The sequence below is a fragment of the Vulpes vulpes genome, chromosome 2 (assembly GCF_048418805.1).
Source record: "Vulpes vulpes isolate BD-2025 chromosome 2, VulVul3, whole genome shotgun sequence".
NCBI classification, from domain to species: domain Eukaryota; kingdom Metazoa; phylum Chordata; class Mammalia; order Carnivora; family Canidae; genus Vulpes; species Vulpes vulpes.
In genome coordinates, this window is record NC_132781.1 from 164,117,051 (window position 1) to 164,138,598 (window position 21,548).

Genomic DNA, 21,548 nt, shown 5'->3' on the forward strand with positions numbered 1-21,548 from the left:
CTGCTGGCCACCTCCAGGGGCCCGGCCCCACGGGGACAGCCCTGCTCACCACAATCATGCGCGGGTTTAGGAGCGTCAGGTCCAGGTCGTGGATGTCGGGGTACCGCGGGTAATCCTCAGCCATCTCGGCGTAGGACAGGCGCGGCTGGCTGGCGCTCTGCAATCCCAACCGAGACACGTCCTTGTACCCGGTACAGCCACCGTCGGGGACGTTTACAGCCCCTCCCTCTCCACGTCCACAACCCCACCTGGTGCGAGGTGGTACAGAACGGGGGCTCTGCCGTGAGAGGCCGGGGGCCCAAGGCCAGCTCCCAGCCTCGCTGTGCCCCTCGGCGAACCTCCTACTCTCTCTGAACCCGCTTCTCTCCGTCTGTGAGGTGCACACGGCTTGCCCTGGAGTCTACATGAGAGCAGAGCTACCTACCAGCTCCCATGGGTTGACGTGTCTCTCAAAAGACACGCCTGACTAGCGCTAACTCCTGCTACCCTGTGGGTGAGGCCATGTCAGAAGCAGGGTCTCTGCAGACAGAAGCCAGTTCAGAAGAGGGCAGGCAGGATTGGGGTGACCCCCAGTCCACCGACAGTATCAAGAGGAGAGGCGCACAGGGAGCACACCACGTGACTCGGGAGCAGAGGCTGCAGTGGCAGATCCACGGTCAAGGAGAGCCAGGCATGGCTGGCAGCCTCCACGCACGAGGAAGCCAAGGCCCCGCTGAGGTGCGGGCTTTGTACTCCGGCCTTGACAACTACGGAAGAACCCGTTCCTCCTGCTTGCAGCCACCTGGTCTGTGGCAGTTGGACACAGCGGCTCTGTTCCTGCCCCTGCATCCCGCGTCTCCCGCATTTGCCCTCAACCCTCCAAGGGCACCCGGGCCACACCACAGGGTCTCAGGCTGGGCGCAGTGGCCACAAGTGCTGGTCACTGCTCTGCCCTGGTCACTCTCCCCACGGCTCCACTCTGCACGCTGCATTCTCCGCCCACCGCCCGCCCAGCGGCACGCAGCTCCCGCTGCTCCATCAGGCCAGCACTGGCTGGTTTCTGCCTCCAGACAAGGCCTCTAACGCAGCCCACCTCGGCCCTCCTGTGCTCCTGTGGGCAAGAGCTCAAGCAGGACAGTCTGGAAAGCAGGCCTCTGGGCAACTCTGCAGGCTTTGTCTACAGGGGGTGACGTGTGTGGGGATGGCCAGGCCTTCAGGTCACGAGAGGGACCACTTTCAACAACACACCCCCCCCCCCCCACTTGTCTCTACAAAACCCAAATGAAAGAAAAAGAAAATTAGTGGGGAGAACAGCATTTAAAAAAAAACTCAAAGTCTATTAAAAGCCTACAGGCTACAAGGGCAGCGGTTGTCAGGGGGCCTGGGGGAGCCCCCCACCGCGTGTCACCTGACAGGCACCGGCCACGGCCGAGGGGACCATGGGGCTGGCTGCACAAGCACGGGACAGCAGCCCGCCGGCACACAGACTCCCAAAGGTCCACTTCTGTTCCCCGTGCTCCTACCACCCGGTGCCTTCCAGAATCCCAGCGCAGACCAGAGAGACTCACTGATTGATTTTCAGAGTAACAAACTCCTCGGACGAGCAGGGTGACAAGCTGTGACCGCAGGATCAGGCCGTGGAAGGTCAGAGGGCGGAAGCGCTCCTCCATGGTCCAGTCTTCGCTCGGGGACTGGTCAGGGTATAGGTTGGGGTAGGGAGTGTATCTGTTATATAAAAACCAGACACTGCCTAGCACACCCTCAGCAGGATTGCTTCTTGCTTTGCCCCCACATCCCTGACCAGCTCCCCGAATCCCCAGGGAGCTCGGGAGCTGCCTCAGAGCAAAGCGCTGGCCCTTCCTGAGCCCTGTGAGCAGGTGCCTGTGCGGCGGGGGGCTGTGCTCTCACCTTCGCTCCAGCATCTGCTGCAGGAGGTCCTCCTTCTCGGCGGGCTCCTCGGAGGCGAGGTGCTCGTCACACACGTTTCGTAGCTCACTCGACGGGTACGACTTCATGGACTGGCTCCGTCTGCGCTGCTCGCCAGCCCGGGTGAGGATGCTGGATTTCTGTGCGTGGGAACGGGTGATGGGGACAGAGGTTTCTACCAGGGGGGCCACGGATTGCTGGGCATGGCACGCCACCGCGGCACCTCCGTAGCTTAAGGATGCGGGTCCAGTGGGGCCAAGCCTATGCCGACACAGCAAGGGCAAGACGTCTTCGCCGTGGCTCACGGGCCGGGGCTGCAGGGAGCCTCTCCGCTCTCAGGGCGTGCAGACCAGCCCAACGTCCCCCCTCCGTTGATTTGAGAACAGCACCTCGACTCTCCAGGGGGAGCCCTTTCCCATGTGATGTCATGGTGGGACCGTCTATGTGCCCGGCCCCCAGAGCCAACGGTGGGCACACGGGACTCTCCCTCTGCCTGGATTTCAAATCAGGAACAAAGGCTGGTGGCCACGCCTCCCAACACCCTCCGGGGTCTGCCAGACGCCTGCACACCCAGCGCACCGCTTCTGGCCCCCCAGCTCCCCGGTCAGCCCTGCAGCTTCCAGCTGATTTCTCTTTGTCTTAAGAAGGCCAGAGTCCCTTTCTGCCTAGGCAACTCTAGAAAGCTCCTGAAACCACTTACACACCACAAACAATGCCGACTAAGACAAAAAATTCCATCCACGCATTTACTTGGGTGAGAATGGACACGTGCCCTGACGGCCAGCAAAGTCCACACTTGCAGTCACGTCTACACTCACTGCCACACAAACAAGGAGGCAGATGCTCCCTGAGAGCCCACCAGCGCCCCCCATCTACGGGGTGTGGCAAGTACTAGCAGGTGCGTGCGTCAGGGAGCGCCTTATTTCTCGTCCACCGTTCCCTCCGGTGCCGTACCTTGAACCTGATGTTGTTACTGATGAGCTGGTTGCCCTTCATGAACTCCTTCTCGTTGCCCCGGTTCTCCGTGACCACCGGGAAGGCGTGGTGGACCGTGGTGCGCAGGATGCTCACTAGAGACTGGATGCGGGTGTGTGGGTAGACGTAGGTGAGGTTGGGCTCCATGATGTCACTGGCTCTCAGTCTGGGGGAGGGAGGAAAGCCGTCCAGCCTCACAAGAAGAGCCCACAGTGCCCCAGGAGCGAGTCCTGGCTCTCCCGCACACCTTCTGAGCCTCCTCTAGCAGTTACTTGCACACGCGCGTTCCTTGGTACTTCTATCCTTTGGCAAGTGCCCTTCCCCGTGCCTGGAATGCCCTTCCCTGCTCTGCCAAGCCGGTGGGCCTTTCCTCACCCCTCAGCTCAACACAAAATGTCCTCTCAGCACAAACTTCACCTACTTGCCCGGGTGACTGGCCATCCCTTCCTCAGCCCTCTGTGGCAATTCCTCATGTTATCACGGATTGCTAATGGTACTACCAGAATTCATTAAAAAAAAAAAAAAAAAAAAAAAGGCAGGGGGGCTATCCCTTTAGACCAGGGGGCAACCGCAGGTCCCAGGTCAAATCTGGCCTCTCCCGCTCATTTACCACGTCCACGGCTCTGTGCACTGCGGTGACAGAGCTGAGGAGTTGTGACAGAAACCACGTGGCCTGCAAAGCTGAAAGGATTTACCAGCGGCCCCTTTACAGAAGTTTGCTGATCCCCCTGTTGGACTGTAAGGGCCTTGTGGGATCCCCAGACACGGGAGGCCCAAACCATTTGCAAGCTGATGGATAAATCGGCGACTGTGCCCAGAATAGTCACTGCTGATGGCATGACACTTCCTTGGGCACGCGTGGGGCAGGCTGGTTCTCACTCACAGGGCTCAGCAGACCCTTAGCGGAAACATCCGGTCGTAACGCAGACCTGATCAGAACCTGCCTTCATGTTGAACCAGGCGGCCATGGGAGCCACACCAAACCATGCAGCAGCTGCCCACCTCTGGCCCTCAGCTCCACCACACTTCACTGCTTCCATAGTTACCTACCAGTTCACTGGACTCCCACCCCACTCCCCACCCTGATGCACACCACTCCCCACCCTCGGGCCCGAGGTCATACATTCTGCAACCAGGACAGAAGAGAAGGGCGAGCCTCACTTGTCCATTTCTGCCTCCGTCTCCCATTCCAGGAGTGGCACGCCCCGCAAGCCCACGTGGATATCATAAATGCCTTTGTTGAAAAAGTCCCCTGTCCATTTGGCCACCTGAAACACAGAGGAAAGACTTGAAAAGAGGCTGCTGGGGGGCTGAGCTCGGCCCTGTGCCTGAGAGAGGCCCAGAGGGGGAGTACTCACCATCAGAGTGATCATAATGGGGAGCCCGTACGTAATCTCGTTGGTGGATTCGATCAGGATGACCGTGAGACTGATGGTCATGCGGACCACCCCGCCCAGGAAAGCTGCGGCACCAATCAGGGCGAAGGTCCCCGAATAGATGTGGCCCAAGCCGATGTAGCTGGGCAAGAGAGAAACCAAGACCACGGCTTAGAGTGACAAGGTTTGCACACGTGTGCACATGCACACATGGCCATGCTCGCACACACACATGCACACACTTACCTTTTGAGGACATTGGCCACTAAACGTCCAAAAGCAGCTCCGCACAGCAGGGAAGGCACAAAAAGGCCACTTGGAACAGAAATGCCATAGGTCCAACATGCGAGCAGGAAGTAGAGCACGAAAAACAAGGCCAGAGTGACTGGGCTAAAAGTACCTGCGAGGCAAGAACCAACCTGAGTTCCACTGCCAGGTGCCACCAGGTCCACCGGGCTGCCCTGGCCCATCCCAGGTCCTTCCCCACCCCAACCAGTTCACTTCCAACACTGGAGGCAGAGACTCTAGCCTTGTCTGGGTTGCTAGTACAAAAGAAAAGTCCTATTTTGATCAGAATTGAGGGCAAGCCTGGCTGTGTCTATGGGCCAACAGAAGGTGTAGAGGAACCATCATCTGTTCCCTGCAGAAAGAAAACAATCACCCAAGAACGGGCAGGCTCCCAGATACTCACCATCCTGGTGGAAAAGCTGAAGGATGGCAGACTCCTGGGGATTGAAGAAGAGTGTGGCCATGTCATTGTAAGTCTCATTGGGGCAAAAAAAGGTCTTGATACTTGAATTGACATTTTCTGACGAGACCTAAGACACAGGGATCAAAAAGTCAGCACAAGGGCAGTACAAAGTCCGCATACGTGACCAGGGTGCTCAAAGTCTTGGAGTGGCAGGTCTCTGCTGAGGTGGAGAAAGTCTGGCTTGCAAGCTTTACTGGGAGATGAGACAGGTGGCAAAAAAAATACATCTCTAGCCAAGAGCAGTCAACCATGAGACTATATTCCTTACACTTTGAGGAAGAAAGACCTGGGATGAGGGCGCTTGAGTTATGACAATGCAACACCATGGATCTGGCTCTGCTTCCCCTCCCAGTGCTAATTTTGTAAGTGATACCACTGGAAGTCTGGCCCAACAGCCCTGTGCACTGTGGGGGAGACGAGGCAGGTGACAGGTGAGTAGCTGGGAGCTGACAGGTGATGGTGGAGGACAGGCCCGGGTACTGCCTGACCCCACACCCCAACTTTGGCTCCAAATGGAAAAGGCCTCTGCCCTGAATTTTCTGCAGAAGAAAACACTCCCACATGGGGCCTGGATGCTCCTGCCTCTCCCTCCAAGGCCCAGCTGGCTGAACAAAACCCAACCTGGGAAAAGAGGTTATTTCTCCATATCTCAGACCTCCTGTTCTCTCCACCATTTTGTGTAGGACAATGGAATACTGATACTTGCCTGACTCATCAGAGGCAAAGGCGCTGGAGTAGGACAGTCCTTATTTTTTATTTTTTTTATTTTTTGCAAACACACGAGGGCTTATTTACAAGCTCGAGCTTGGGTCCAAGTGTACCCGACACAGCAGAGCAGGACAGTCCTTATCTTGTAGCTGACAGTGTCCTACGGTGGAGCTGGTATACTTCACATTTACCACAGCGCACACACACACAGAGTGTTACTACACGGTTCACTAAAAGGAATGGACTTTCCTGGATTCAAGTCTATCGGGGACACTGTAGAGATACCCTTATGTGGACACTATCACCACACTAGGTGATGGGGGTGCAGGCCTGCCAGGTGGGCCTGCCTGGGCAGGATGGCTGAAGACCACCAAGGGAAGCAGGTCAGTGCCCCCTCCTGGTGGAACCTGGCAGAGACGAGCAGCCAAAGGAGAAACGTGTGTGGCTCGCAATGAGGCGACCACGGGATGATCCACACGTGCAGGGTTTCCCAAACCACGTTGGGGGGTACACCAGGCCCAGGGGCTCCCTGGAAAGAGTCCTGCGTCGAATGCGCAGAGATGCATCACAGCACTTGCTGGAGCTCACTTGAAGGCAGAGCAGAGGCTCCAGCATCAGACGGCTGCTCTACAGCGACCGTGGGAGCGGCACTTCATTCTGCAACGCTCTGGCTGCCTCACCTGTGAAATAGGTTAATGCTGACCTCATGGCATATACTATCCCCTGTGAGAGCAGGTCAAGACCTCACTTTGTGGGGCGCCTGGATGGCTCAGTCGGTTAAGTGTCTGCTTTTGGCTCAGGTCATGATCCTTGGGTCCTAGGATCGAGTCCCACATCGGGCTCCCTGCTCAGTGGGAAGCCTGCTTCACCCTCTGCCGCTCTCTCATGGACTCTCAAATAAATAAAGAAAATTTCAAGAAAAATAAAAAGAGAGGCCTCACTTTGTTTTCTCCTCTGTAAACGTGGATAATAACAGCAGCCAACATGGCGGTGGTAAAGACCACACGAAGTCATGTACGCGAGTGCTTGGTGGGACAGCTGGCGCACGAGAAATACTCCAAACACTTGTAACACTTACAGAATTTTAAAGGCCCTAGAACGTCCTGTATTAAAGCAATTCGTTTAATTTTGGCTAACCCCTTAGACCACAGGATCCTTTTCCATTTGTTTTTGAATCATATGCATCAGGGTTCCACAGAACGCGTCTAGGAAATACTGCTCTGTAATGAGGCAGCCTCAGTATTAGCAAGTAACAGGGGTTGGTGAATTTTTTCCATAAATAGCCACATAGTAAGAATTTTAGATTTCATAGGCCACAGAGTCTCTGCTGTATATTCTTTTTTTCCTAAACACTCTTTAAAAATGTGAATACCATTCTTTCTTTTTTTTTTTTTTTTGACAGGAAGCAGGATTTATTGGTGGGCATGAATAGGGTTCGGGTGGTGCAAGGTTCTCATGAGTGGAGAGCCCTCCATTTGTCCAAGGGGCCACGATTAGGGATGTATTTGACCCCACAGCCATCTGGGATGAGCCGCTTTTCGGCCACCATATCTTCAAATTCGTCCGCATTAAACTTAGTAAAGGCCCACTTCTTGGAAATGTGGATCTTCTGGCGGCCAGAGAACTTGAACTTGGCCCTGCATAGGGCCTCAATCACATGTTCCTTGTTCTGCAGCTTGGTACGGATGGACATGATGACTTGGCCAATGTGGACCCTGGCAACTGTGCCCTGGGGCTTCCCAAAGGCACCTCGCATACCTGTCTGCAGCCTGTCAGCTCCAGCACAGGACAACATCTTGTTGATACGGGTAACATGGAAGGGATGGAGCCGCACTCGGATGTGAAAACCATCTTTGCCACAGCTTTTCACCATGTACTTGTTGGCACAAATATGGGCAGCCTCCAGGGCTTCGGAGGAGAGCTGCTCATGCTCATCTGACACCATGTGGCTACATAATGGGAACTCATCCACTTTTGCCTTCTTCCGCCCCAGATCAAAGATGCGAATCTTGGCATCAGGGACACCTCTGCAGAAGCGAGACTTTGGATACGGCTTGTTCTTACAGTACCGGTAACACCGGGCGGGGCGGCGACCCATGGCGACACCAGATCTTCAGTGGTGCGCGAAGGAAAAAGAGCGTGAATACCATTCTTTAGCTAGAGGGCTACAGAGAAACAAGCAGTTGCCAAAGCCACATTTGGCCAACGGGCCACAGTTTGGCAACCTCCGATCTAACACTTGTTGCTCTTCATGGACATTCCTGGGGACACCAGAGGGGCAGCCATCCACGACAAAGTCCCCACGAAGCTCCGCAGGGGCAAGAAGATGACAAGAAACTTAGGGACCGTTCCTGAGCCTCGTCCCTAGGGGCCAGAACCACGCATCTGGCTGACCACAGGCAGCTCTCAGAGCCACTAGCTTGGACCAGAGATTATCAGGGCAGAGTAAGCTGGAATGCCTCCCTCACTGCCTCTGCTCTTTCAAGAAAAGGTTCTAGAAAGTACTACATATTCCTAGGAAGAGAGGAGAAATAGAAAAAGAGCATAGGCCAGAACCTAAACCCAGTAAGAACAAGATGCCCAGAGAGCCAGAGCACTGATCACCCTGAGGCAGACATTCCTTTCTGTCTCAAGAGTGATGCTCACAACCATGGGGGTGAGGCTGGTGGGCACCTTTCAGGGGTGAAGAGGTAAGAGTAAACTGGGGTTTGGTGAAGAAGCGGTCGTCTGCTTCCTGAGCTTGTCTCCAGTTACTTTTGTTCAACAAAGAGAGAGAACGAGAGAGAGAGAGAAAGAGAGAGAAAGAGAAAGAGAGGAGCTTCCTTCTATGATGACCATGACTCTTCATAGAAGTGAAAAAGACAGAGAAAGACAAGAGGAAGACGGTCTTTTCTCTTCAGTGAAAAGGCTCCTGCGGATTCCTCTAGCTCTTAGCAACCGGATACAGGCACAGAGCAAGGAAACACCTCTCCCAGCTGTAAGCAGAGGCCAATCACACGTTTGTGGAATCATCTTCTTTGTGGGAATAGGGCAAAGGCGGCAGGTGCGCAGCGCTTACCTGGAGCTGGAAAGAGTCATTACCGATTTGACCCGAAGCAGACATCTGTCGGCACTCTCCTAACACCATCGAGGCCGTAAACACCACCACGGTGGTTACCACAGACACCAAGAGGCTCTCGAGGACTCTAGGAAGCAAAGCACAGCTGTTACTACAGAACAGAAAGACCCCCCAGCCTCGGGAACTAAACAACACAGCCTTGTCTACCCCCAACCCTCATTTCCCCCAAAGAGCATGCACAGCAGCCCGAGTAAGAGAGCACACGTGCAGAATTTGCCAGCGACTTGCTCTATCCTGGCAATTTGTACATCACCTGTGGGTACCAGTGACATGGGCTGCTACACCCACTTCCTCTCCCTCTGAGGAACACAACGGCCTTCCATTTTAGGTCCCGGGGCAAGAGTCTCGTCAACCCTTCTGACTCTGCCGTGTGTTCTCGTGGCTGGGAGGCAACCAGCACCTCTGATATAAATTAAGCTCAGACTCAGACTTTTGGCCTGTCTGACAAATAGAGTAGATCTAGGACCCGGTCTACATTTTTAGGCTTAGACATGAAATCAAGCCGGTGTGGGAAGCAGAGTCAGCTCGCACGAGTGCCTTCCTCGGGAGAGATGGCCTGGTCCACAGGAAGCTCAGGGAGCCACAGCAGGCTGGGGGAGGCGACCAGGTACCTGACGAGCTTAGGTTTCGGGTGCACGTTTCGCATACGGTACTTTGCAAGCCTCTTGTTCAGACAGTTGAATGTGGCTCCCAGGAGGCCCCCAATGACCCCCATCACGACGAAGAAACCCAAATCCATAGCTGTCCAGAGATGACATTTTTTATCAGAGTCAGAGCACTGAGAGAAGGGGCAAGGGAGGGAGAGAGAAAAACCAGAGTGCCCATGAGAACAGGAAGGGACAGAAGCAGAGAAGACAGAAATGAGAGGCGAGCTTTCCACCTACGAGAGCCAATGCAATGCTGGAAGCCTGCCCGCACCGAGCACTGAGCATGCACAGGCGTCTAACGAGGCAGAGAGGCCCCACTAGAAGCTCTACCTACCCTTCTGACAACTGCCCTCAGGTACTTTGCTTATTAATAAGAGCATTTTTCATGGGTCAAGTAAAACCAAAAAACCCCCCATGACCCCAAAAACTATGGAAGAAAGGATGAAACATACCTTAAACTCGCCAAAGTTCAGCAATCCGGGGAGCTGGAAGGAACCCCAACTTCCAAACTGAATCCCAGAACGAAAGAAGTTGAGGGTGAAGGTGGCAGACATGGAACAAAAGAGCTAGGAGACAGGTGACAAACACAGGAACACTCAGTAGAGACAAGTCCTACTTCCTCCTGGGCGCTCGGGGCCTCAGGAAACCTCCTGCTCCCCCGCAGAAACCCCGAAGAAACTCCAGGTCTGCATGGAGACCTGGGACCCCCCTCAGCGGGTGCACCGGAGGTACAGAAAACTGCGAATCAGGCTGTAAGGGGTGTGCACTCAGCAGCCTACCGGAGAGCCTATTTATCTAGAGCCTGTTACGGACTAGATCTTGTGGCCGAAAAGGAAGAGCAGCTACAAGAGGAGGAACAGGGTAGCCTCAGGTCGGGGACTGGGCAGGGCTCAAGTCCACCCTCTGCCACTGCCTGTCTGCCTCTGCCCCCAGCTGGTCTCCTGTTCTCATGCCACGTGGTTTCTCAAGAGACAACGGACGGGAGGCCTTAATGTGAAAAGTACAGAAAAGCCTATAGTTTGGACTTACTGGTCTAGAGCAAAGGAATTTTTTTTTTTTGATTTTTAAAATTCAAATTCAATTAATTAACATATAATGTATTATTAGTGTCAGAGATAGGCGAGACCCATCCGTCTTATAGAACACCCAGTGCTCCTTACATCTCGTGCCCTCCTTCATGCCCATCCCCCACTTACCCCAGCCCGCCCCCCCCTCCAATGACCCTCTGTTTCCGACGATTAAGAGTCTCCTGTGGTTTGTCTCCCGCTCTCTCATTTTTCCCTCCCTTCCACTCTGATCCTGTTTTGTTTAAATTCCACATATGAGTGAGATTGTATGGCAATTGTCTTTCTCTGATGGACTTAATGTCACTTAGCATAATACCCCCTAGTTCCATCCACATCTTTGCAAGTGGCAAGACTTATTTTTTTGATGGCTAAGTAGTATTCCATTGAACAAAGATATTTCTAACAAAGTCAACTCTCCTGGTTTCATCAAAACGAGATGTCCAGTTTCGTTTTGGAGGCAGTGGCTAATTTAGGAGAGGCTTCACTGCAAGGGCTCCTTACCACTTTCCACGTGAGCCCCTGGTTCCAGAAGGACGAGCCCTCTTCCAGACTGAACAGGGTACCCCCAATGGGAGCCCCGAAAGCTGCAGCAACTCCAGCAGCCGCCCCTGCTGATACAAAGTCTCGCTTGTCTCTGAGGGGAGAAGATGGAGAGGTGATTTACCCAGAAGAGCAAGAGTCCTCAGGAGGCAAAAGGCAGTTGTTCACTTCCTTGTCCACCAACACTGGGACCCATGACCCAGGAAGAGTCAGGGCTTACGAGGGGCAGGTGTCTGGTAGGCAGACTCACCAGCAAATATGGTTTACCCAAACCCTCCCCTTAGAGGGGCTCCCTGACGTCAGTCTGCTCTGAACGTGGGATCTCGTCACCAGAGCACAGACTTCTGGCCATGTGAGCTGTGCTCTTACCAGATCTTTCTCCTGGAGAGCCACAGCATCAGTGACAACGTCAGAGTGCTGGTTACACGCAGAGGAGTGGGTAAGTGATCTACGGGAATCCCAGTATGAGTAGGAGGACAACTCTGAACTTGGGGCCCTGATTCCAAAGGCCGAGCAGGATGCGCACGTCAGTACACACGGAAATCCCACTGGGCGAAAAAGTACCCAGACAAGCACCTTCCAACCCAGAAAGGCGGCTGACCAAGAACATCACTTTGGAATATAAAACACATTATTGATAATATGCCTGTGGACTTTCTTGGTCGTGTTTTCAATATTGGACCATCTTCATTGTCTGAGATGGTTCTAGGCCTCATGTCCTGACAAAATAGAAGCTACGATGCCAGCCTGACCCTCGTGTTTATTTTCAGAAGCATCAAAGTCCCCCCTCCATTCTGACAGGTGGGCCTTGCAAGCAGCCTGCCCAGCAGGCAGCCGGTGAGCCAGCTACTGTGTAGTCGGATCCGAGGAGCAGGAAATGAACTGGATTGAGTTTCCATACCTGTCACTTCGGAAGTAGGGGAAGTTAAACTGGATCTTCCGTAAGGAGATGCTCTGAAACTAGAGAAAGAGAAAACAAAGTGTGTGTGTGTGGGGGGGGGGGGGGGGAATGCCCACAGGGACCAGAGCTGCAGGAAGCCAAGGCACCAGAAGGTCCCCTTTGCTTGAGCACACCCAGGCAGATGTGTTGCAAGAAGGAAGAGGCCAGAACAGCAACGTGGAAAAAAAAATCGTTACTTCTGGGAGGAACTTCTTTTCTTGCCCCTCAGATTTCTAGGATCTTTGGAAATTACATTTGGTACACAGTCAACACATCAGACAGAAAAAGGGGAAACTGCTGGGTGGAAGGAGGAAATGAAAGCTGCTGCTGAAGATGAAGTGGGCTCTGATCAGGGGATGTGGGTGTGGAAGGGGCTCAAGGAGCCAGCGTCCGATGAGCCCAGCAAGTTCTCACGCTGCCACCCGTCCTCCCCTAGCCTCCCCTAGCCTCCTTCGGCCTCTCAGCCCACTTCTGGTAGGCCAGGTGCTTGACATAAAGGAGAGGATGCAGTCACAAAAGAGAGACAAACAGATGGACTCTGGACGAAAGAGTCTTCTCTCCTTTCCGTCAACGGCCCACAGCCACAGCGACTCCCTCCCATGATGGCCCGAGAACTAACCATCTACAAGGGGCGGTTCAAAGGAACAGAGACGTCTCAAACTTGCAGCCAGGGATCTGGAATAAGCCTTAAGAAGGGGCGCTCTGCAGGCCCGAGCCAGTGCTAAGCCCTGGTTTCCTCAACTGAGAATGGGGAGGATGAGGACAAGCAAACCCCTGCAGTGACTCCAAGGAAGAAGCTGCTACACGGAGACTCTGGCCCAGAAAGCACTTCAGCAAACAGCAGCAGCTAATATTCCTGTGCTCCTTCCAATGACCTCACCATAGACCCGGGTCTGGAACCGGCCCGGTCCGCGTGTCCAACCCCTTGGGGTTCGGCAGCACGTTTTGGCAGCTGAGGTGATCTATCAACTGCCTGATGGGCCGGTGCTCAGTACTGGCCTGTGGTACCAGGTGACTTTCATTTGAACACTTTCTCAGTGTCCTGTCGCCGCTCCAAGTACTCAGCAGGGCCTTGTTAAAACCCGGGGGTACCGGTAACCCACTCTCCTGGGTGACCAGAGCAGTTTCACGTCAACCCAAACCGACATCAGCTCCCGAGGCCATGTTAGGTGCTCCCCATGGATCTGTTACAAACTTAACTGTGGACCTGGCCCTGCCCAGAGACCCTTGCCCAGGGACCTGTCCTCCCAGCCCACCAGCTCTTACCTGAGGGAGGCCAGCTCCCACCACTGCTCCACTGTGGATCATGGGGCCTTCCTTCCCCACAAAGAGCCCTGGGGACAGGTGGAAAACGGGGAGACCATCAAGTCAGCACAAAAAGCTCTCTTGGTTAGCAGACCTTTGCTAGGTAGACCTTTCTCTCGATCACTATACAACAGAGGCGATGACGTGACTTTGTAAGATAAAGAGTCAAATTCTCATCAAATCAGAAGAACTACTCTTTAAAATGAGGAGTCTGAAAACTCTAGTCTGTGGGCCAAGACAGGCTCGATGCCTGTTTCTACAGCCTGGGAACTAAGAACGGCTTTTACGTCCTCACGTGGATCTATTTCAAATGGTTATATACGTTTGAGTGCCTACGTCGTACCTCCCATTTTGCCTCTTGGCCCAAAAAGCCTAAGATATTTACTATCTGGCTGTTAACACAAAAATCTTGCTGACTTTGCTAAAAGCTAACTCCACTAACCAAACGGTCATTCCACTTCAAAGCTAAGTGTGTGTTGGTCAGATATCTCTGACCGGCAACTTACTAACATTGTCTACGTTTAAAAAATAACCCATCAATCCGCAGGGCAGAGCTCTGTTTGGAGGCAGGCCTTTCAAATCCAAATCTCCTTAATTTATGTGCGCAGTACCTCTTGTCATCTTCACCTCTTGAATACTTGGAAGACTAAAGGTCAGAAAGACCCTCCTCACCTCCAGCCACACTGAACAGCACTCCAAAGACTTTGCAGAGCAGGGTCCGGAGACGGACGATCCCGGGCACCTTCACACCATTCAGATAGCACTTGATTTCGGGTATCCCGGAGCCTGCTGCCACCGGCTGATGGGGGAGAGAAGGATGCCCGTGAAGTCGAAATAGAAGTCCGCCGGTTCTGTGGCTTGCCCGCAACAACCCTGCTAACAAGGGGGAACTGCCCGTCTTCCTTAAGCATCAGCATCCCCGGTGGGTCTGTTAGACGGATGCTGGGCCCCACCCTGGGTTTCTGACTCGGCAGGTCTGAGGGGCAACAGGAACAGCTGCACCCCTAACAAGTTCTGGTGATTCGGCATCACCTGGGGGCCGTGCATCTACTAATGCAGACACTCGTGCTTCCGGAGATTCTGATCTCACTCACTAGAGCTGGGTAGCAGCCGTTTTTAAAAGTATTTTAAAGTTATTTAAAGTCACTTTAAAGTTGCCCAGGTGATTCTAATGTGCTCCTGAGGTTGAGAACCACCCTCCTAATCCAGACTTTTCCTTTGTCATTTCACCAGAGGCCGGAACTTCTACTTTCAGAAATAACTCTAAGTGCAGGAGGGGCCGCTTTCTGCAGAAATCTATATCCCAAGGCTAATTCAGTTTCCTGACATTCCAGAAGCGAAGATAGAGGAATCCCAAACCTCATCGGCCAAAAGGCAAAACCCACAGCACCTCACCTCAATCAGGACAAGAAGGCTTGCCAAGAAGACAAAGGTCAAGTTGAAACCCAAGAGCTCAAGGAGGGACAGCGCAAGGCAGCCTTTCTGGCTGCATTCCTCCACCGCTACAGACCCGGGGTTAAGGAAAACACGCTTGCCAGTCAGGGGCACCCCTCCATCACTGGTAGGAAATAGTGCAGTGTCTCTTCTTCTAAAACATGTTGGCTGCTTACTGCACATCTTCCTGTTCTCCAATGTAAACTTGAATAAGAAAACCTGAGGGTGCCTGGGTGGCTCAGCTGAGTGTCAGGCATGAGTCTTGATTTCAGCTCAGGCCATGATCTCAGGGTGGGGAGACTGAGCCCCACAATGGCTCCATGCTCAGCGGGGAGTCTGCTTAAGATTCTCTCTCTCCCCCTTTCCCACCCAGCTGTCAAATAAATAAATAAATCTTTTTTTTTTATTTTTTTTTAAAAAATTTTTATTTATGATAGTCACACACACAGAGAGAGAGAGAGAGAGAGAGAGAGAGAGAGAGGGAGGCAGAGACATAGGCAGAGGGAGAAACAGGCTCCATGCACCGGGAGCCCGACGTGGGATTCGATCCGGGGTCTCCAGGATCGCGCCCTGGGCCAAAGGCAGGCGCTAAACCGCTGCACCACCCAGGGATCCCTAAATAAATAAATCTTAAAAAAAAAAAAAAACTATCTGAGAGTTCTTCTACATCAGGAACCATTTATGTTTATTTTTAAAAAGATTTTATTTTTTAAAGATTTTATTTTAAAATAATCTTTACACACCCAACATGGGGGTTGAACTCACAACCCTGAGATCAAGAGTTAACATGTTCTACTGGCTGAGTGTTTGTCTGCCTTTGGCTTGGGTCATGACCCCGGGTCCTGGGATCGAGTCCCACATCGGGCTCCCTGCAGGAAACCTGCTTCTCCGTCGGCCTGTGTCTCTGCCTCTCTGTGTCTCTCATGAATACATAAAAATCTTAAAAAAAAAAAAATTATGACAAATACTTAGGCAGGCAGAGTGACCTTTCTTATGGAACTCAGCGGCCTCCATGCTAATGCTTTGCTAGCTAGAGGGGGAAAAGCAGCTTTAGCTTGAAGTCAGTGGATCCCCAGGATCCCATAAGTTGTCTTTAACATATGAAAATCCCTTGGAAACTTCCTTTATCTCTATCCACTGTGCCCCTCACCCCCCTCCCCACCTCATCAAGATACAGGTTAGCAATCATCCTCCAAGCACATGGCCCAAGTGATATCCATCTGACTAGGATTTTACTAGACAGTACTAAATAATCTTATCTTAGCAGCTAGCCCCGCAAGGTCCTGCAGACCTTGCTTCTAAATTCCTTAAAGACTTAACACTATCCCTAACCTCTCCCAAATTAATAGAATATAATCAATCACTCCTCACAATCCTGGTACAGCTCTTTTTACCCACGGGTCCTGTCCCTGTGCTTTAATAAAACCACCATTTTTGCACCAAAAATGTCTCAAGAATCCTTTGACCATTTGCTCCTGGACCCCAACATTTCAAATCAATACTTCAAATGGTATAAAAAGCAACAAACATCCTTCCCCCTACATGCCTCTCTTTAACAAATCTTGACGTTATGCCGTATTTGCCCCAGATTTTTAAAAAAAATTAACATGTTAGATACCACAAAACAAATCCTGTTTCCCTCCCTCTCTTCCCTGGGAGAAACCACTAACCTAAAACTATGGTAGATCTTCCTTATATGTATTTAAAATTTTATTTTTAAGTAATTACTACACCCAACATGGGGCTCAAGCCCACAACCCCAAGATCAAGAGCTGCATGCTCTACCGACTAAGTCTCATTCCCTGTGCATTTTTATACATAGCCGTATTGTTGTGTCTCTAAAACTAAAATGGGATTGCACTTTATGCACATTCTACAATTTCCTTTTTTCTCCTTCAACATCAAGTTTCTGAGAATTAGCCATATTGATCTACACAGTTCTGGTCCATTCATTTTAACTTCTGCATAGGGGATCCCTGGATGGCTCAGTGGTTTAGCACCTGCCTTTGGCCCAGGGCGTGAACCTGGAGACCCGGGATCGAGTCCCATGTCGGGTTCCCTGCGTGGAGCCTGCTACTCCCTCTGCCTGTGTCTCTGTGTCTCTCATGAATAAATAAATAAAATCGTTGAGGAAAAAAGAAATTATACTGTATGTGCACACTACAATTTTTCTGTTGTCCCATTTGGTGTGATTTCACCTTTCTGCAATCACAAAGCTGTAATGAACATCTTTGTATATGTCCAAGGTCCACATGGGAAGGAGGGCTGGGGAGTCAGAAGGGGTGTATCTTGCTATTTAATTTGCATCTCCTTTGGTTAGTGGTAAGAGGGCTCCCCTTACCTCTTCTACAGGTTGATTTACTGACCATTCCATTTCCCTCCTCTGAGAATTGCCTGTTCACATCCTCTGCTTATTTTTCTATTGGGCTGTTTGGGCTTTTTTCTTACTGATCTGTAGTTCTTTTGGTGTTCTAGATACTAATTACTTGTCTCTTAAATATACAGTGAGTAACCTCTCCTAGGCCGTGGACTTGTATTTCACTTTCTTTATGGTGTTTTACTGCTGTGGTTTGGGTTTTTTGCTTGTATGAAAAACAAACTTAATTTGACATGGTCAAGTTTATTGATCTCTTCCCTTTCACTTTGTGCCTCCTGGAGTTTTAAGAAACTATTCCCTACTCTTGACATCACAGTCTCTGAAAGTTTTGTTTTGCCTACTTACATCTTCAATCCATCCGGAATTAATTTATAGTACAAAGTAGGAATCTATATTTTTCCAGATGGATCACCAAAACATCCCAGCATCTTTTATCACGCCCATCTCTTCCTCACCGACTTAATTCTGTCATTCACCCTACTTCTTCATATGCACAAGCCAATTTCTGCTCCTCTGTTATCTTCCATTGACCTAATTGACAATTCCTGCACCAATAGGGCAGTTTCAGTGACCATATCTTGAAGTATGCAGGCCTTGACATTGAGTAGGGCAAGCGCCCGTGCTTGTTCCAAACTGTCTCAACTACTTTTGGCCCTTTTGCTCTTCCCAACAAATTTAGGAAGAGAATTTTCTGGTTCCATGAAAAACTCGATTGGGAGTTTTGATTGGAACCACACTGAGTTTATAGGTAATTGGGACAAACAGGCATTATTGTGGTATAATGTGAGTCTCTTTCTATTAAAGTCTTCCTCTTGTGTCCTTTTTTTTTTTTTAAATAAAAAAGATTTTATTCATTTATTCATGAGAGACACAGAGAAGGGGGGGGCACAGACACAGGCAGAGGGAGAAGCAGGCTCCATGCAAGGAGCCCAACGTGGGACTCAGTCTCGGGATCCCAGGATCATGCCCTGGGCTGAAGGTGACGCTAAACTGCTAGGCCACCAGGGCTGCCCCTCTTATGTCCTTCAATGGTAACTAAAAAAAGAAACCGAATGATTAATAAATAGCTCTTCACTAGATCATGTCTACTAGTCTCTGGACAAGAAAGCAGAGGCAGAAACTGCTGACTTCTGGGAACACCAAGAGCCATGAAAAGGATACATGTCTGTACCACTCCAAACTTGAGCTGGGTGAAGAGGCGCACGAAAAAGTCCACAAAGAGACCCACCTGTGAAGAGCAAGTGAACCGTCATACAGCTTTTCCTCACCGTGGTGCAGACACTTCACTCAAAGGCTGTGATGTCCCCCTGGCCTTTCCTGGCTGGTACATGCACCCGTGTTACCAAGAGACAATGAGTGAACAGGTTTCTTGCTCATCACTCTGACTCACCAGGAGACTTCCTGCCAGCCTGGCCCCACCGCCCTCCAGAGGACAAAGGAAGAGGGCATAGCTAAGCTGAGAGAAGGAGAGTAAAACACAAGGAAAGGATGCAGGAAATGCTGTGAAAGCAAGGAAGACCATCCGGTGCCTAGGAAAATAATCTGGAATCAAGTGAGGAGCTGCTCAGCATTTTCCAAAGGCAGTTTCAGAAAAAGAACTCCAGTAATATCTTCAGTGATGCTTAGCTGATTAAGCATATAGCTTAGGATGTTACTTTGAAAGACAACATTTACTCAGGTATATATGGCTTTTGCATGTTTGTTATTACTATTTTATACTTTGTAGGGCACTATTCTGATTTGCAGCCAATGGTTACACCCTGGTGAGTAGAGAAAACCACTCAGCCCACCTGCCCACTTTAAGACCCAAGTCTTTGCTCTGGGCTTAAGGGAGAACTGGACAAACCCATGATTTGGCGGATTCAGGATCAAAGGCTTCAGGCCTTTATCTCCAACCTTCCCTCAAGCCAATGCCCGGAGGCTTTTAAATACTGAATGAAGCAATAGGTTGTGACAGATGGAAGGATAAACGAGCCAGTAGCAAGAGGAGCTAGTTGCTAAGGAATAAAGGGAAGTCGGCCTTCCAGCAACGTGAGGGGATGTGAGGGGATGATGTGAGAGGACTAGTGAAGTTGCTAGTATTGATAAATGGCAGTTCCAAGGAGTTTGGTATGAAAGTAGCAGAAAGACTAACAAGTAGACGGCTTGTGATTATGCTTATTACAGGGAAATTTGCAACCAGAAACCTATATATAGCAAAACAAACACTGAAATTTCAATAAAACAATTAAACCAACCCAAGTTTTAACCCACAACAGAATGTTACCAAAGAGGCCTTCTGAATGCCATTTGTCTTAACTAGTAGAATGTTCCTTGACCTCTGAATTTACTACAGTAAAAATCTGACAAATGCCAGGAAAATAAAAACTGGTCAGCCTTTGTGGCTATATTATACTAAATACGTGCTTACAGTTTATGGGTATTATCACACAGAATCAAGAATGAGACTTGTAGTCAGTTCCGGTGAGATAAACAGGCTGCTGCTTAGAAATATATATAACCCGTTACAGGCCGAACACTGTGTCTCCCTCAAATTCATCTGTTGAAATTCTAGCCCCCACTGTGATGGCATTAGGAGGTGGTGCCTTTGGGGAGGTGATTAAGTCCTGAGCATGGAGCCCTCATGAATAAGATCAGTGGCCTTATGAAAGACCCCAGAGAGCTCTTGCCCCCTTCTGCCCTGTGAGGATAAAGCCAGGAGCCAAGAAGCAGGCCCTCACCAGAAACAAATCTGTTGGCACCTTGATCTTGAACTTCTGGCTTCCAGGACTGGGAGACATAAACATCTGTTGAGTAAGCCATCTGCAAGTCTACGGTATTTTATTACAGTAGCTCGAATAGACGAAGACCGCAGAGTTGAACACTGTAATCATGGAAAATCAGATCTGACGTGGATCATTCTGACTGCTGACTTTTCCAGTTTCTCTTCCCCAGCTTTAAGTGTGGTTAGGTCAGCAGTGAGGACTCTGGGCCGTGTGCTACTACACAATTTGGCAGTGTTTCATAATCTTTTCTTGTCTGTGATTCATCTGTGAGCAAGCTGACCCCAGAACCCTGTGCATTCAGGCTATCCACAGCCACCAGCTCTACCTTCTAGATAAAACAAGCAATGTGCAGGAAAGCAGCCGAGGACATTACAGTAAATTGACATCTACGGTGTCCTGTTTACTGGCATGCCATACTAAAGGAAAGGGTGTAATGGCTGGTTTTATCCCACAATTTTGTTTTTTCCCTACAGAATGACCTCATTTTCCACGAAGTGCTCCCCCCACTTTATTGTCCACCTGACAGGACCATACTACGTCATAAGAGCTAGGTCCTGACCAAGCCTTTGAGAGCTTAAGGAGTACCGGTGTTGTATGATTCACTTTCATAAAGCAAAAGTAAGGTAAATACGAAACAGTATCAGGATTATTACTTTAAAAAAAAAAAAAAAAGGAAAAAAAAAGAAAAGGCAGTCTCTGTTAATCAGGACAAATAACCTGCCCTCTGACTCACCAGGCCCCCACCCACCCATCATGCCTCCCGTGTGCCCTCTGCTCACCAGCCCAGTGCAGACTCCAATGGCAAACACCATCATCCACTTCACCGCCTCATACTTGCGACCTTTCTGTTCACATAGGGAAAGACAGACTCAGCTTGTTACACGGTTTTCTTGGCAAGAGGGAAGGAACACATCTCGGCCAAACAGTTTTAGATTAAATTCCACAGGGACAGCAAACACGACAATGGTGTCTGGGATGGCAGGTGCTTTATAATGCCAAATGGATGAGCTCTAAGAGCCTGGGCCAGGTGCAGTGACAGTGGGTACTTTGGTTGGCAGGATGAAGATCTAAGGAATAAATGCGGATTATCTCATGAAACGGGTTAAAAGCCATGGGGTATGGCTATTTACAGGAGAATTTGGATGGGAAAAAGAAGCTGCTGGTAAGATCTATTCGGTCTCAAGAGATCAGTAAGGGACTCACCTTATTGTCCATCGTCTCCAAAACTTCCAGGTAAGGGTCATTGATACAACGATCATAATCCAAACTCTGAAAGAGAAATGAAGAAAGTCACAACCAGATAGGAAGAATTATGGAAACCTGGAAAGCATTGAAACTTTAGGTTGCTGTTACTTGAAGTGTGGATGGGCAGGGCAGTGGACCTGCAGCACCTGAGACGAGTTGGTTAGAAATGCACAATCCCAGACCTTCTGACCTGCCACATTGGCCTGCACTTGACACACATGAACATCTGGGCAGCAGTTCATGCTTTGGGAGAAGCTTTCAATTACCTAAGCCCTAAAGCTTCTGCAAAACATGAAAAGACTGGTGACCCGTGGGTGGCTCAGCGGTTGAGCACCTGCGCCTGGCTCAGGGCGTGATCCCCGAGTTCCACATCAGGCTCCCTGCCTGGAGCCTGC

The 21,548-nt window shown here is 50.7% G+C and overlaps 2 protein-coding genes across 4 annotated transcripts in view; both read right to left on the reverse strand.

Annotated features, from left to right (window-relative positions):
- The window catches only part of CLCN6 (chloride voltage-gated channel 6), a 35,441-nt gene that overhangs the window by 6,081 nt on the left and 7,812 nt on the right, over positions 1-21,548 (reverse strand). For 2 of the 3 annotated variants that reach the window (XM_026011929.2, XM_026011930.2), the window contains exons 3-21: positions 21,112-21,177; positions 20,688-20,753; positions 18,305-18,371; positions 14,728-14,834; positions 14,005-14,131; positions 13,294-13,361; positions 11,989-12,047; positions 11,049-11,181; positions 9,933-10,046; positions 9,445-9,611; positions 8,774-8,900; positions 4,948-5,074; positions 4,503-4,656; positions 4,239-4,398; positions 4,042-4,148; positions 2,860-3,046; positions 1,888-2,045; positions 1,548-1,704; positions 50-157 (exon numbers count right to left, since the gene is read on the reverse strand). In XM_026011929.2, the coding sequence (XP_025867714.1) occupies positions 50-157; positions 1,548-1,704; positions 1,888-2,045; positions 2,860-3,046; positions 4,042-4,148; positions 4,239-4,398; positions 4,503-4,656; positions 4,948-5,074; positions 8,774-8,900; positions 9,445-9,611; positions 9,933-10,046; positions 11,049-11,181; positions 11,989-12,047; positions 13,294-13,361; positions 14,005-14,131; positions 14,728-14,834; positions 18,305-18,371; positions 20,688-20,753; positions 21,112-21,177 (2,259 nt within the window). The remainder of the gene's footprint in view (positions 1-49; positions 158-1,547; positions 1,705-1,887; positions 2,046-2,859; positions 3,047-4,041; positions 4,149-4,238; positions 4,399-4,502; positions 4,657-4,947; positions 5,075-8,773; positions 8,901-9,444; positions 9,612-9,932; positions 10,047-11,048; positions 11,182-11,988; positions 12,048-13,293; positions 13,362-14,004; positions 14,132-14,727; positions 14,835-18,304; positions 18,372-20,687; positions 20,754-21,111; positions 21,178-21,548) is intronic. The other variant, XR_003236986.2, reaches the window with a different exon arrangement.
- Positions 7,084-8,707, reverse strand: LOC112929753 (large ribosomal subunit protein uL16-like). The gene has a single exon (XM_026011931.2). The coding sequence runs from the start codon at positions 7,811-7,813 to the stop codon at positions 7,169-7,171; it is 645 nt and encodes a 214-aa protein (XP_025867716.2). The 5' UTR covers positions 7,814-8,707; the 3' UTR covers positions 7,084-7,168.

What these genes read in the sequence shown, in the direction of transcription:
- LOC112929753 (XM_026011931.2), bottom strand. Translation starts at nt 7,813, where the DNA reads ATGGGTCGCCGCCCCGCCCGGTGTTACCGGTACTGTAAGAACAAGCCG.